We start from the raw sequence: 15,548 nt of genomic DNA, 5'->3' as shown, positions 1-15,548 counted from the left end.
CAACTATCTGTCTTATGTAACCCTACCAAATGTAACATATCATACTAATTTCAGTGCCTTGGATTTACATTTAGTATGCTACGTCTAGTCTATGAGACCAGGCTGCAACCAACATACTGGGCACAGACGTCAATTTAACTTCTATCTATTCCACGTTGGTTGAACGTAATTTCTTTGAAATGACATGAAAACAACGTTGATTCAACCAGTGTGGCCAGTGGGTAGCAATACGGTTCATCTGGAGCAATATCTTGATTTTTCATGTATTACTTTTGTCACTATAGGTCTAGGTCCTGTCTGCAGTGGTTTGTCATGCCCTATCTCTTCCAGGCACTCTTGGGTGGCTGCCCTCAGCTCACAGGGCCATCTGTCAAAGCTGCATATACCAGCTGGCCAGGCCATTATTTCGACTGGAGAGCAGTGAGTGGTTTTATTTAGCATAAAGAAGATGTATACTGCCGTGTAATGCTCTGGCTAATTGTGAAATGTGTTGGCTTGAGACCCCTGCTTTTAGCCCATGCTCAGGTGACACATGATATAAATGTTGTACGTGATGGTTTTAGTGTATGTAAAGATTCATTCCATGGTATTCAATAGGTGTGAGATGGCTTAAATTGTGTATTACTACTCTTTTCGCCCCATGTATCCAGAAATGTGCACCATGGTCCATGGGTGATGTTCATTGACAAGTACATATGTCAAGTTGTATGTGGACTTGAGAATGGCTTGTCGAACCACTAGATGTCCCCATGGTTACACATAATAGCCAGGCTTTGGCTGAACCAGTACCTGGGCTTGAGGAGACACACAGTATGTGCTTCCAAAAAAGGTCTGAATAAAAATGATCTATTGTTTTTTACCAAGTTCGCATGCGCCAAATCCATCTTCGGCACCTGCAATAAAATCACTCATTGCTGCCATGCACAGGTCGGCTGATCCAGCAGCGCTACTGTATCCCAAAAAATATTTTATTTAATCTTTATTTTAACCTTTTTTGGAAGTACATACCGTGCGTAACGGCAGTAATGACGATAGTTGCTCTGCAAAACGTCCTATTTTGGTGAGTACCGAACATATTTTGACATTATAACGTTTTCAGAGTTGGTTAATGTGACTTTAAATTGAAGGATCCTAGGCATCAGAGGAGATCTTGTCATATTCATGGGGGGGGAGGGGGGGGTGCATATGAATCACGAGTGGCGTTGCATTTTTTTTTTGAATGTAAGTTATGATTTAAATCAATTAAATAATCAAATGATAATTGGATACTGGATGAGTTCTTTTGATCTGCCTTTGTAACTCTAACCACCAGACAGTGCAATGTCAAAAAGACTGCAGTTGATCTCTTGCTTGTTTCTTATGTCTCTTGACATTTAATTAAGGGTCAGGAAATGCTAGCAACTCCATTAGAAGAGAAAGTAATGTGTGCCACCCACACGTCTCCCAATACAATGTTCCAGGAAAGATTATCTCAACAAAGAGCAAGCCAATCAATTGAAACGTGTCCCTAATCCTCAGTAAAGGAGCAGCGGACACCCCAGGACTCCACAGTGGATTACACCAGTCTGGGAGTGTCAATGACATTTGAACCTGAGTAGTTTTAAGGTGTAACGATATTAATCGTCCCGAACTACACTCTCCTTAGTCACCGGGAACACAATGATGACAGGAGTGATAACAGCAGTGACATGGCGACACTATTAGCGCTAATCCCCCATTGTGTGTGTGGGGGGGGCTTGTAGCCAGCTGGCTATGCAGAGTGACACCCTGTCTAAATCAATTTCACCCCCTCTTGGATGCCGAGAGGCTTTGCACCAAAATGCCACTACAGGGGGTGGTGCTTGTCGGTTGGTAGGGGAGGAGGGGGAACAGTATATATGTTATGGCTGACCCTGGATGGCCATTTTGCTTTGTGTTGTGTGGTTACAGAACGCCACACACAGGGTTTGTAATGGCCCCTGCAGTACATATAGATCTCTCCACCTGACTGTGGATGTCTCCTGCTTTCACTAGTGTCTTGTTGTGGCTCTGTCCCTCGAGACTAACTAAAGACTGAAGGGATATTCTGTCCTGGCAACTGAGACCACAAGTCATGACACTATGCCATTAGATTGTCTGAGATGCCACACGAGCCAGGGCATAGATGTTGTGTTATCTTTATCCTCACTGAGGATTCTGGTTCCTCTCAAGGTCTCTTACTGCTTTTCTTCTTCAGGGCCTATCTACCACATGGTATGGACCAGCAGTGGGGTTTAACAGCATTGTCTCTATGGGTGCATTTGTAAATTCACTCTGGAGTGCCAAAGAGCACTCAGAGTGCGCTCTGGGCGTTCATAAATTCAGAGCGTTGTCAGATTGTCCGTTCGTAAATTCAGAGCATTTCGCTCTCGGAGTGTCTCTGGCCGAAGAGTAGAGTTGATCTGAGCGTTCTGACCTCACAATGGCATTCAAGAACCCAAGCTAACTGGCTAGTTAGCTAGCTTGCTAGCTACTTCCAGACATAAAAGAGAGAACACCTCACTCTGACCATTTTACTTGCCCTAGCAGAGCTGGTTTGGCTGTTTTCATGTTATCCAGAGCGTTTGTGACTGTAACTGTGCTGCTGGCAAAAATGTTATTAAACTTTTTTGCCGATGTTTACTGACACCGACCATATTCAATGTGTGTTGAGCATTCGTAAATTCGTCAGTTATTTTGCACTCTTGCACAATTTACGAATGCGCCCTATGACGGTGTCTGTGTAGACATGGCCTTTGCACCCCCCCCCCCCCTTTCCTCTGCCCCCAACATTCTGACCTCTCCTGTTTTAAACCCCATGGTATTTCGGCATGGGAGAGCCTTCTCAGGGCTTTGCCATAAGAAGGCAAATTATTTGTGTGCCAGATGGACGTGCTATATTAGGGGAGTGTTTCCCTGACAAAACCATTTCATCATTATCATGGGACAGGTAGGAAGAGAGGGATCAAAATAAGGTAGAGAAAGGGTGTGGGCCTGACGGGTTGACCTGTGTGTGTGGAAACTGATATGATGGGAAGAGAGGCCTTGTTTGTATGTGTGGGTGTGAGAGGGAAGTTTGTGTGGTGTGCTGTTTGGTGTCCCAACGGAACTTACATCTGCAGCTTTCTTGTCTGCAACCTCCAGCTTGTCCTGGGCATCCTTCAAGGCCTCAGAATATTTGTCCAGCTCATCCTCAGTGCCCTTCAGCTTCTTCTGCATCTGGATCAACGCATCGTCATGCTGACGGAGGGAAAGAACAACGGACAGGGAGGAGTGGGAAAGAGAGAGACAAACAGGCAGAAAGAGAGGAGATGGAGAGACGGTGAGGAGAGGACAATTGAGCGAGGGAGAGATACAGTTTGAGAGGATGGTTAAAGGGAAGAAACTCAGAGTAAGACAAGCCAAGATGTGTGAAGACCAGGCTATAGAGTGGAAACAACCACACATACAGTAGCAAGATGTGAGAAGGAGAGGTCAACATCATAATGTTTCCGAAAACATATTTCCATAGTACAAAACCATTAATTGAAGTTATTGGGAGATTAGAGCAAACAATCATGTTAGGTAGCACATATTTCGGGCTTCGGTTCATTACTTAGTGAACAAGACTCTTTTGGAATGTTATGTATAATGATTGGTCGCTTTGATGAGCAATTGATCCCAAACATCCACAAGTATGAGTAGCCGAATGAATCTGTTGAGGGGTTACAGTGTCAATGCCTTGTGGGTATTAATATCCCCAGGCTCTCAGCCTTCGTCCCTGGACTGCTGTGTAAAACTATTGTCTGTCTTTGTCGTTGTTCCCAACCCTAATGTTGAATTCCAACTTGGGGACAGGAGGACAGCTGTCACTGTCAAGAAGAATACCCACACGCACGGTCTTAATATAGATTATGGAGCTCTCTGGAACATGATAATCACTTTAGGATCCGGATATAATGTCTCTCTTTGTATTTTCCTCTGACTATCTGTCAATTAAGTTTAGGCCTTTATACAGGTTCCTGGCTCTCAAACTTGGATTTGTCATTTTGATATTTTTTTCCACGTTTCGGTAGAAATACCAAGATTATTTGTTTGCATTCTTCAAACAACTCCGCCTTGAACTTCCTAAATATTGTTATCATTGAATTTAAAAAAAACATACACATAGTTAATAAATATGGTATATGCCATAACATATATTAGCTTGAAGAATAATTATTATAATTTGTGTTATTTATTGTTAATAACACTTTGTGTGAGCATAGGTTGCTTGCCTTCTCAAAGTAATGATTTTCTTTTAAATACTTTTATTAAATTCAGTGTTGACAGACTCATTTTGAATTTGAGCTCTATTGTAAGGCCTCAAGATTAACCTTCAGTTGACCTTTTATTTATTTATTTTACCTTTATTTAACTAGGCAAGTCAGTTAAGAACAAATTCTTATTTTCAATGACGGCCTAGGAACAGTGGGTTAACTGCCTGTTCAGGGGCAGAACGACAGACTTGTACCTTGTCAGCTCGGGGATTTGAACTTGCAACCTTTCAGTTACTAGTCCAACGCTCTAACCACTAGGCTACCCTGCCGCCCCTCCCCTAACCAAGGTATGGTTAGCATCTTAGCAATTGTTGGCTTACTTGTGTTAGCAAAGTTAATCAACTGTGTATGAGTTAGAATCACCTAATTACTTACTAACTAGAATTATACTGAGAATACTAGGCTAAGCTAGGCTAGGTGTCCCCACCTGCTTGCTCTTATCCTCAGCTGCCTTTTTGTCAATCTCAGACTGGTCAGCCGCTTCCAGAGCAGTATCCTTATCCATCTTTAGCATCAGCATCTTCTTCTTGATGGCCTCCATATTGCCTGTGTTTGTTTAGGCTCACGAGGCGAATAAGTAAATGTGGATGTCTTTCTGGAGAAAGGCTCAAGGAGGATGAGTTGGAGCCCAGAAGCAGATAGGGAGAGAGATGGACGGACAGAGAAAGGGGTGAAAAGAAAGAGGCCAAACTCAGACTATCATAGGGTGGGTGGTTTTATATTTGGTGGAAAGGTTGGCGACTCCCTCCTCCGATGCCACTCCTCTAACCTATTTTAAGGCTCCTCCTCTGACCAAGGCCTTATAAACCTATTATTCAACTCCGTGTGTCTGTCAAAATCTATCTCAAACACTCACACACACTTTCTCTCTGACACACACATGTACAATGTGTTCCCACTCTAACTATCTCTCTTACACAAACAAACACACACACTGTTATCGCTACTATGGACATGAAACATCCCCCATTATTATGAAGAAAAAATACATCTGTTTAACTTTGTAAACTAAAGGTGTGTTTAGAATGATTTTTGTTGTATTAATGCTATTTAATCTCTCCTCAGACTAATATTATTCTGTTTGTCCTGTGGGTACCTTTGCCACTGTTCCACCCCTTGTGTATTGTGCTGTCATGGTGTATTTGGTGTATACTACTAATAACATGGTGTATACTACTAATAAATGTTAGTAGTATACACCATAAATGTTTCCCAGTTTAGAAACCACAGTCATTGTAAGTTGTAAATCAGTCGGAGGAATACAGATAAGACATGTGGAGGAAGGTGAGACCAAAAAATGGACAAGAATCAAATGGCGGAAGTAGAAGAACAGTCCCTTATATAGAATGTACATGGTCTCAAAGGTGAGCTCATTCAACGTGGAGGGGGGAGACAATATACTGTTGGTTGACAAAGCTGTAATCCTGACAGCCAGTCATTCACTATCAGGGTGTCACTTTTCAATAGCTGGACATGGCACACATATGCAAGAAATTAGCCAGTGGTTCACCAACTTTTTAATGACATGACCCCAACTAAGCTTTTGGAATTTGCCTGGGACCCATCACGTGAAACAAACCAGGGTATCTTTTCATGATCCAGTCAGCAGTCAAACCTTTTATGTTTAAAACTAACTTTTATTATTTATCGTTTTCAACTTTGTACAAGTTCAAAGTTGCATTATTAAGGAACAGTTACATGTGGTTTTTCATGCGTCCCATCATAGGATCCAAACTCTTTGCCTCGACTCATATAAACATCCAAGGCTGCCAACATCACATTTGATGAAAGCTGATTGAATCAGGTGCCACCTCTTGTGGAGCTTCGGAGTGGCAACAACATAGTTTGGGGACACGGTGCCTTGTCTATATAATGATAGGGGAAACATTGCCATAGGATGAAAGTGCTTCTATTTTTACTGATTGACAATCCATAGGCCCAGCCAGTCCATGGTCATGGTGGGAGGGTGGGTAATGGTGGGGAGGGGATGAGGGGAGTCTGAGATGCTTGAGGGATATTAATACTTCCTGGCTGACATTGACCTGGGATTAGGACGAACAGAGGGAGAGAGATACTTAGAATGTGAAGCACCTTGGCCCTGTTCCCCACCAACTTTCACACACACTGGATGATATTCATAGAAGTAGAAACAAAGTGTGAGATGTTTGAAATTCGGTTACTATAAGGCAAATTACCCCTTCATAATGGTTAGCACTATGGGTGATATAGACTTGGTAAAATTATGGCAAAATGTGCTGAAATATCAAAGACGTGTAAATTGTTTAATGGAGTGACATAATACCAGTTCTTAGGTTACAACAATGGAAATAATATGTACTGTGTGTAGGTTAAAAGGTATTCTTCCTTTACAGGTCTTCAGATCGACACAAGGCTAGGAGAGCCTGCTGCATCTCTCCTTTGTATTCTTTCTGTGGGTGTGAGAGAGAGGGACGTAGTTATGTCAGAGTTACAAACAACAAACCTTTCAGAATGACTATTCAATGTATTGGTGCGCGTGCCTATGTCTTCACCTGCAATGTAGAGTAGAGTGAAGTGTTGGTCAGTCTGCGATACTCGATTCTCACACAGAGGAGGTCCTCTTCACTGTGGCTGATAAGAATCCCCTGCACCAAACTGCCTTTCTGCAGGACACATACACAATAAACATAGACAATTTGAATGAACCTGGCTTACAGAAGACTCTGCCTCAAGACCTGACACAAAGGCACAGAAATCGATAATCTTACGAGTTCGCAATGCCCACTACACTTGCCGACTACACCTCACAGCACAACAAGAATAGTCTTGTAGCCAGCGTGAGTCTGGAGTAGAGTCACTGTAACAGAATGTGGAGTAGACCATCATATGACATGAAACTCACCTTAATGTTGCTGTGTAGACGCTGGGCCAGGAACAAAGGAATACTTCGGATGGAGCCAACTACAGATGGAAAGAATCAATACATACTGTTAATTCATGTTTGTCATACTGTCAAACACACACAAACACACATTTGAGCATTTGAAGAAGTTGATAGTTAGTCTTGCACAAAGCAATTGAACAAGGCTGTCTTACCCAGAGTGCGGAAGCCAAGCCTCAGGTCCCCAGAGAAGTGACTCTGTACTGTTTTATCCACAGTCTCCCCTCTCAGATCCTCCAACCTGGATAGCACTGAGAGATAGAGAGAGGGGAAGAGGGGTAATGGAGGGTACAGCCATACCAGGGCTAGGAAGAGAGACAGCGAATGGATGAAAGAGAAATTTGTTTGTTACCTTTGTTGAGATGGTTTGAGTCTCTCGTGGTTAACACCTGAATCCAGGGGGCTGGGTCCTTTTTCTTACCATTCACATTATCATTCAGTGCCTACACACACACACATACACACACACACACACACACACACTCAAAGGATATCAAGTGTACTGCTTAATTGAAGGAACTTTCTGGAGGTAATTTTGGGCTTTGAGGAAGAACACTCACCTTAACATCCTGGTCAATGAGCTGATCATCAACCATCTCCTTTGAATTCAGCTCCTCCTTCTGTTGGTATTAAAGCACAAATGGTACCTTTCACTTAGTTCAAATTAGGACATTATTTTTCTCTGACTGATCTATACAGCTTATTCTGTGCAAGGGGGTGAAAACTTGACAAGGCACTCTAACTTACTATGCGTATATAGCATTCACTCTTAGAAAAAAGGGTTCCAAAGGGGTTCTTCAGCTGTCTCTAAAGGAGAAGCCTTTTGGTTCCAGGTAGAACCCTTTATGCGTTCCATGTAAAACCCTCTGTGGAAAGGGTTCTACCTGGAACCGAAAGTGTTCTACATGGAACCAAAAAGGGTTCTTCAAACGGTTCTCCTATGGGGACAGCCGAAGAACCCATTTAGGTTCTAGATAGCATCTTTTTTTTTCTTAGTGAACTACACGTAGATTGCAATATTGAGACATCAAGTCTCAGACCAGAACAAGAATCTGCTAAAAGAAGAGTGGCAGTACCTTGAGTATGGCCAGTACCAGCTTAGTGAAGTCTTTACTAGTCTCACTGATAAGATCATTCTCCAAGTAACGTCCAAACTCTGTAAACAAAGCAGAATAAGACTACAGTAGGGCACACTGTGTGTGTGTGTGTGTGTGTGTGTGTGTGTGTGTGTGTGTGTGTGTGTGTGTGTGTGTGTGTGTGTGTGTGTGTGTGTGTGTGTGTGTATTGCAAGAGTGTATGTGTTACCCACAGACAGTAATTCTCACCCTGTTTGTAGGCAATAGTGGCATCTTTAAGCTGCTGTGGTGATTTGGTACACAACACAGCCAATAGACTCTCTTCATCTGTACCAATACCCTGTAACAAACAATTACACATTTAAAGTGATTTGTTCCAGTGATGTAGCCAAGTCACTAAATGTTGAGTCCAAGTGGAATCCCAAATCCCTAGTGTTCGAGTCCGAGTCTAACTTTATACTTGAGTCACGAGTTGAGTCACGAGTCCCTTGGTGTGCTAAATGTAGTTCTCAAACCATTTTTAAAGTTAAATATCATTACAGTGTTTCACATTTGTAAGACTAACTAAATAATACAGCTATCTAACGTTCGCTGTTGTTAAATTATGAAAAAGAGAGACATTTTCTGACAACAAAGTCACCACTGGTCGAGTCCAAGTCGAGAGGCAAATCATGAAAATCGTGACTTGAGTCTGAGTCAAGTCCGAGTCCTGGGCTCGAGTACTACAACACTGATTCATTCACACACACACCATACACAAAGACCCACACATTCATTCAAACCACATTACAGTACATACAGTAATTACACACCAAAAATACAATTAACATGTATTACATGCTTATTACAATGATCATTGAAATAACAGGTGATTTGCTCTCACCTCCATGGTCTGTCTGAGGCGATGGGCGTCAAACTGAGAGGGGGTCATCATCAGCCCCAGCATGAGTTGCTCCGGCCCACCTGATAGAGCTTTCTTCAGGGCAGGACATAACTCCTACAGAGGAGGGGTAGATAGAGACTGTTGGGCTGGGTTCCAATGCCATATATCACATCCCTTCCCACAGTTCCCTTATAGATGTAAAATTAGTCAATAGGTAGGCTGACAGATCCACAAAGTGGTAGGCTGACAGATCCACAGAGTTACCTTCTGTGTGAGGTTATGGTAGGACTCTGCGATGCTCTGTCTCTGAGCATTGTTTCGATTGGTCAGGATTCTCACCAGAGTGTTCACGTCCCTGTCTAATACACGCAAACACACACACATATTTTTAATACCTCATCCAATATGTATGTATGATACTAGCTACTTCAGACATTCACACCATCAGATTGATGAAATTCTCAGGCAACAAATTGTTTTCAATGAGCTATGGTACTGATTTACTTCATTAGCGTACATTAAATTGAATAGTACCTTTGCTCTCCAAGGCAGTTTGAATGTCGCGCGCGTCCTTCTCTGAGTTGAAGTTGGGGAAGGGTCGCACAGTGCCCAGTGTACCCCACCACATCACATGAGACTGGACAAGACAGGGGAAAGAGGGATGGTGTCACTGAGTCACTACAGTAAACCTCTATCACTGACATTTACTGTCTAGGTTCCGTCATGTTGCGTTTAGCCATTCTATCTTTTTAGTTTAGTCCAGAAGAAAGAGATGTGGAGAAAGTCTCTTCAGACTATGGAGATGCAGGTTCACTTACATCGGCTTTGGGAGGGGTATTTTGCATAGACTTCTGCAGAGCTTCCATGATGGGAGTGACAGAGTAACTGCGATTGAGATTAGGCATAATTAGTGTTGGGGTTATTTGACATTTAATATATATATACATAGATAAAATATGTATACAAATATTTCAAATATTCAATGCAATATTATCATTTACATTTACATTTAAGTCATTTAGCAGACGCTCTTATCCAGAGCGACTTACAAATTGGTGCATTCACCTTATGACATCCAGTGGAACAGCCACTTTACAATAGTGCATCAGATCTTTTAAGGGGGGGGGGGGGGGGGGCAGAAGGATTGCTTTATCCTAGGTATTCCTTGAAGAGGTGGGGTTTCAGGTGTCTCCGGAAGGTGGTGATTGACTCCGCTGTCCTGGCGTCGTGAGGGAGTTTGTTCCACCATTGGGGGGCCAGAGCAGCGAACAGTTTTGACTGGGCTGAGCGGGAACTGTACTTCCTCAGTGGTAGGGAGGCGAGCAGGCCAGAGGTGGATGAACGCAGTGCCCTTGTTTGGGTGTAGGGCCTGATCAGAGCCTGAAGGTACTGAGGTGCCGTTCCCCTCACAGCTCCGTAGGCAAGCACCATGGTCTTGTAGCGGATGCGAGCTTCAACTGGAAGCCAGTGGAGAGAGCGGAGGAGCGGGGTGACGTGAGAGAACTTGGGAAGGTTGAACACCAGACGGGCTGCGGCGTTCTGGATGAGTTGTAGGGGTTTAATGGCACAGGCAGGGAGCCCAGCCAGCAGCGAGTTGCAGTAATCCAGACGGGAGATGACAAGTGCCTGGATTAGGACCTGCGCCGCTTCCTGTGTGAGGCAGGGTCGTACTCTGCGGATGTTGTAGAGCATGAACCTACAGGAACGGGCCACCGCCTTGATGTTGGTGGAGAACGACAGGGTGTTGTCCAGGATCACGCCAAGGTTCTTAGCGCTCTGGGAGGAGGACACAATGGAGTTGTCAACCGTGATGGCGAGATCATGGAACGGACAGTCCTTCCCCGGGAGGAAGAGCAGCTCCGTCTTGCCGAGGTTCAGCTTGAGGTGGTGATCCGTCATCCACACTGATATGTCTGCCAGACATGCAGAGATGCGATTCGCCACCTGGTCATCAGAAGGGGGAAAGGAGAAGATTAATTGTGTGTCGTCTGCATAGCAATGATAGGAGAGACCATGTGAGGTTATGACAGAGCCAAGTGACTTGGTGTATAGCGAGAATAGGAGAGGGCCTAGAACAGAGCCCTGGGGGACACCAGTGGTGAGAGCGCGTGGTGAGGAGACAGATTCTCGCCACGCCACCTGGTAGGAGCGACCTGTCAGGTAGGACGCAATCCAAGCGTGGGCCGCGCCGGAGATGCCCAACTCGGAGAGGGTGGAGAGGAGGATCTGATGGTTCACAGTATCGAAGGCAGCCGATAGGTCTAGAAGGATGAGAGCAGAGGAGAGAGAGTTAGCTTTAGCAGTGCGGAGCGCCTCCGTGATACAGAGAAGAGCAGTCTCAGTTGAGTGACTAGTCTTGAAACCTGACTGATTTGGATCAAGAAGGTCATTCTGAGAGAGATAGCAGGAGAGCTGGCCAAGGACGGCACGTTCAAGAGTTTTGGAGAGAAAAGAAAGAAGGGATACTGGTCTGTAGTTGTTGACATCGGAGGGATCGAGTGTAGGTTTTTTCAGAAGGGGTGCAACTCTCGCTCTCTTGAAGACGGAAGGGACGTAGCCAGCGGTCAAGGATGAGTTGATGAGCGAGGTGAGGTAAGGTAGAAGGTCTCCGGAAATGGTCTGGAGAAGAGAGGAGGGGATAGGGTCAAGCGGGCAGGTTGTTGGGCGGCCGGCCGTCACAAGACGCGAGATTTCATCTGGAGAGAGAGGGGAGAAAGAGGTCAAAGCACAGGGTTGGGCAGTGTGAGCAGAACCAGCGGTGTCGTTTGACTTAGCGAACGAGGATCGGATGTCGTCGACCTTCTTTTCAAAATGGTTGACGAAGTCGTCTGCAGAGAGGGAGGAGGGGGGGGGAGGGGGAGGAGGATTCAGGAGGGAGGAGAAGGTGGCAAAGAGCTTCCTAGGGTTAGAGGCAGATGCTTGGAATTTAGAGTGGTAGAAAGTGGCTTTAGCAGCAGAGACAGAAGAGGAAAATGTAGAGAGGAGGGAGTGAAAGGATGCCAGGTCCGCAGGGAGGCGAGTTTTCCTCCATTTCCGCTCGGCTGCCCGGAGCCCTGTTCTGTGAGCTCGCAATGAGTCGTCGAGCCACGGAGCGGGAGGGGAGGACCGAGCCGGCCTGGAGGATAGGGGACATAGAGAGTCAAAGGATGCAGAAAGGGAGGAGAGGAGGGTTGAGGAGGCAGAATCAGGAGATAGGTTGGAGAAGGTTTGGGCAGAGGGAAGAGATGATAGGATGGAAGAGGAGAGAGTAGCGGGGGAGAGAGAGCGGAGGTTGGGACGGCGCGATACCATCCGAGTAGGGGCAGTGTGGGAAGTGTTGGATGAGAGCGAGAGGGAGAAGGATACAAGGTAGTGGTCGGAGACTTGGAGGGGAGTTGCAATGAGGTTAGTGGAAGAACAGCATCTAGTAAAGATGAGGTCAAGCGTATTGCCTGCCTTGTGAGTAGGGGGGGAAGGTGAGAGGGTGAGGTCAAAAGAGGAGAGGAGTGGAAAGAAGGAGGCAGAGAGGAATGAGTCAAAGGTAGACATGGGGAGGTTAAAGTCACCCAGAACTGTGAGAGGTGAGCCGTCCTCAGGAAAGGAGCTTATCAAGGCATCAAGCTCATTGATATTATAAAACGAATTGTTTGCATCCTAGATGCTGATTGGTTGTTAGCAAGGATTTATTCACGATAATTCCCAAATACCATGATGCCATAATTCCAATTCACGTATCAATACGCATCCACTGTCCCGCAGTTCAATTGTCCAACTCTGCATTGATACATTTACCATTGCCAAATCAGGTACCCAAACTACAGACATTAGATATTTATGCAATAGAATCATTGTCTTCATGTATCAATTCACAAACAATCAGTGATTACCCAAGGAAAGAAGAGAGGAAATGGAACGTTTTTGAACAGGGCCACAATGGTCGGTGAAGTCCATCCAAAATACTTTAACTTAATTGCCCTCTAGTGTCGCAAATGTACAGAAGAGTATTAGGGATAAGTGAAGGGAAGTGGTGATACTTGTATATATATATTTTTTACTATAGTATTTTTTTAAAGTGGGAATATTTTGAGAATAAAGTCGCAGTTATATTTCAAGATTAAAGTAGGGAATTTGGTTAACTGCATGTCTCCCTGACTCCCTGTTGCTGTGGGTTTGATTTGCCTGCAATTAGATGACCTGGTGAAACGATACTTTAGAATTGGCTTTAGTAACAAGGAAATCCTTTATCTTTTAGCACATAATAACCATATTATTATAAGTAGGCCAAACCCCTGTCATGGACATAGCATAGCAACGGGGCAGAGGTTTGGGTAAAGCGCCGTCTGCGACAGTAATTTTACATTCCATTATTATAATCTAACAGTCAACAGGTCTAGTCTCTAGCCTCTATTATGTGAACAGGTGGTAGCCTAAATTAGCAGTATAGCTGAGACAAATAGTTTATAACGGAGATGTGCCTGTTTTGGGATATGCATCCTTCATTCCTCCCATCCTTGAAAACATCACCGATAGATGGATAGTGAAAGGAGATATTATGCTAGGCTACCAATCAAGTAATGTCATATCAGGGATTATTTCTTTATAGCCTATCAGAATGTATCTAATAGGCCTATATTTAGACCAATGACTATTTCTAGAAAGGGTGAATCAACCATGAATATATTCAAACAGCGCCTCGGATTAGCTGGTTTGCGCATGGATGAGATGTCCTTGAGTTGCCTCCTCCCACAGATATTTGCGTAAAACCCACGCTTCATTGTTCATTCCTCCCGCAGCGGTTAGATAGGCCTATCATTTACTTTCACTTGCCCACTTTAATGTAAGATTAGCCTACAGGTTAAAGTACTCAATCTAATGGACCGCTATAGGTTTAGTGTGCTGAGAACAGCGTTGTTGTAGCGAATTTGGAGAGCAGTTTGACATTGGACACATGCACACGCATATTACCCAGGATCCCAAGATAATTCGTTTTATTGAGTGTGTTATCGTAGCCTACTAGCCTATCGTTAGAAGTATAGTTGCGAGGCGGAAATACTACTATTAGTAAAGCATCATGGATAAAGTAGTTAATAGTATCCATTATGCACAGATTTTTGCAAGGCGTTCCCCTAGGCTAGGCATCAGAACGTTGCAGCGAATTCGGAGGGCAGACTGACAGGGACTCAACCCCCGTTCTTGTTCATGCGAGATATTAGATCATTAGATTGATAAACGTGAGTGCACAGTGACGCCTGTTTGAACGAGTGTATTATATCATTAAATTGATGGCCATTTGTTTGTTTTGCCCCTACTTTTAACCACACACACACACCTACATGCATACACACCCAACCCGCCGCACTTCTCGAAATATTGACACTTTATTCTAGAAATATTGACACTTTATTCTAAAATATTTTGCTTCTTTTTTAAAGTACTAGCTTGCAAAAAAATATATACTCCAAGTAACGCCACCCGTGCTCTTTTTTTTCTTCACTTGGCCCTAATACTCTTCCGTACAAATTAAACTTCAGCGTTGTGTCATTTCTGCTTGCATTGCATATCACAAAACTCAACATCTGGTCAGAGCAAGCAAATAGTCCTCCGACCTGACTCTACAGACTCTAAATTCATCTCGTCTCTGGTGATGTTGCCTACAACAAACTGTCTAGCCCAACAATCTAGAAATTTCTCCATGTGAAAAAACGCAGGGAAACCAAATGTATTTTAAAAAACGCAGGGAAACCAAACGTTTTTTCTGTCGCTTATCACCATATCGTTTACAAAAATAAATCATACAATTATGAACTTCATAAATAAAAGATTATATATTGTTCAAAATATATGTCTCCAACAATTTATGTCATTGTACAGCATAATGAAATGAAACGCACCTGATAGTCCCGTTTCGTATCTGCTTGACAGTAGAGGTCTCTGAAATTACTTGATGTTTTCGTCTATTTCCAAGACAACCGGGTGTGGCTGCAGCGCAACAGATGAGATATGGCTATGGTGGACTTGAACCACTCACTCATTCATTTTATAACCATGGGCGTGTCTCTATTGACAGGTAGGCTATCTTGGTTGTAGAAATTCCTGGCCATGGACTCCCTTACATTTCACATGTGGAAAATCACATGATTTCACATTACATTTCAAATGTCAAAACGTGTTTTTGGAACATTTCACATGGGATCACGTTTTCACATGTTGTCATGTGTTATCACATTAACTTCACATAAGATCACATGAAAGCATGTGTTTTTGGAACACTTCACATGTTCACATGTGAAATTCCTGTGGTTTTTCCATAAGTGCAATAAGCCTACCTGGCCGTCAGTTCAGTTCACCAATCTGATAGGAAATGGATAACACCTGGAGTAAAACCAATACATGGT

General features: G+C 43.8%; 1 protein-coding gene and 1 long non-coding RNA gene across 3 annotated transcripts; one reads left to right on the top strand and one right to left on the bottom strand.

The window, feature by feature from the left end:
- The first annotated feature begins 576 nt into the window (after nt 1-576).
- Nucleotides 577-4,010, top strand: LOC129857647 (uncharacterized). The gene is made up of 2 exons (XR_008759933.1): nt 577-1,060; nt 3,142-4,010. It is a non-coding gene; the product is annotated as an uncharacterized LOC129857647 (long non-coding RNA).
- A 2,548-nt stretch (nt 4,011-6,558) lies between these two features.
- LOC129857643 (annexin A2-like) lies at nt 6,559-15,287 on the bottom strand. Of its 2 annotated transcripts, XM_055926095.1 has the most exons (13): nt 15,045-15,287; nt 9,993-10,059; nt 9,709-9,811; nt 9,439-9,533; nt 9,175-9,288; nt 8,541-8,631; nt 8,292-8,371; nt 7,776-7,835; nt 7,568-7,658; nt 7,371-7,466; nt 7,177-7,235; nt 6,827-6,937; nt 6,559-6,724 (listed from the first exon to the last, which is right to left on the bottom strand). In XM_055926095.1, exons 2-13 carry the CDS (start codon nt 10,038-10,040, stop codon nt 6,662-6,664), a joined length of 1,011 nt encoding a protein of 336 aa, XP_055782070.1. In that variant the 5' UTR covers nt 10,041-10,059; nt 15,045-15,287; the 3' UTR covers nt 6,559-6,661. The 2 variants fall into 2 exon arrangements, with proteins under 2 accessions (XP_055782070.1, XP_055782071.1); XM_055926096.1 differs by lacking the exon at nt 9,993-10,059.
- Between the last annotated feature and the right edge of the window lie 261 nt (nt 15,288-15,548).

The sequence above is a fragment of the Salvelinus fontinalis genome, chromosome 6, assembly GCF_029448725.1.
Source record: "Salvelinus fontinalis isolate EN_2023a chromosome 6, ASM2944872v1, whole genome shotgun sequence".
In the NCBI taxonomy this organism is placed as follows: domain Eukaryota; kingdom Metazoa; phylum Chordata; class Actinopteri; order Salmoniformes; family Salmonidae; genus Salvelinus; species Salvelinus fontinalis.
This window is presented reverse-complemented; position numbering and strand designations above follow the sequence as displayed.

What these genes read in the sequence shown, in the direction of transcription:
- LOC129857643 (XM_055926095.1), bottom strand. Translation starts at nt 10,040, where the DNA reads ATGGAAGCTCTGCAGAAGTCTATGCAAAATACCCCTCCCAAAGCCGAT. An exon ending in TGGTACTGGCCATACTCAAG is followed by an intron (nt 7,836 to 8,291) that starts GTACTGCCACTC and finishes TAATACCAACAG; the next exon opens with AAGGAGGAGCTGAATTCAAA. An exon ending in TCATTGACCAGGATGTTAAG is followed by an intron (nt 7,659 to 7,775) that starts GTGAGTGTTCTT and finishes GTGTGTGTGTAG; the next exon opens with GCACTGAATGATAATGTGAA.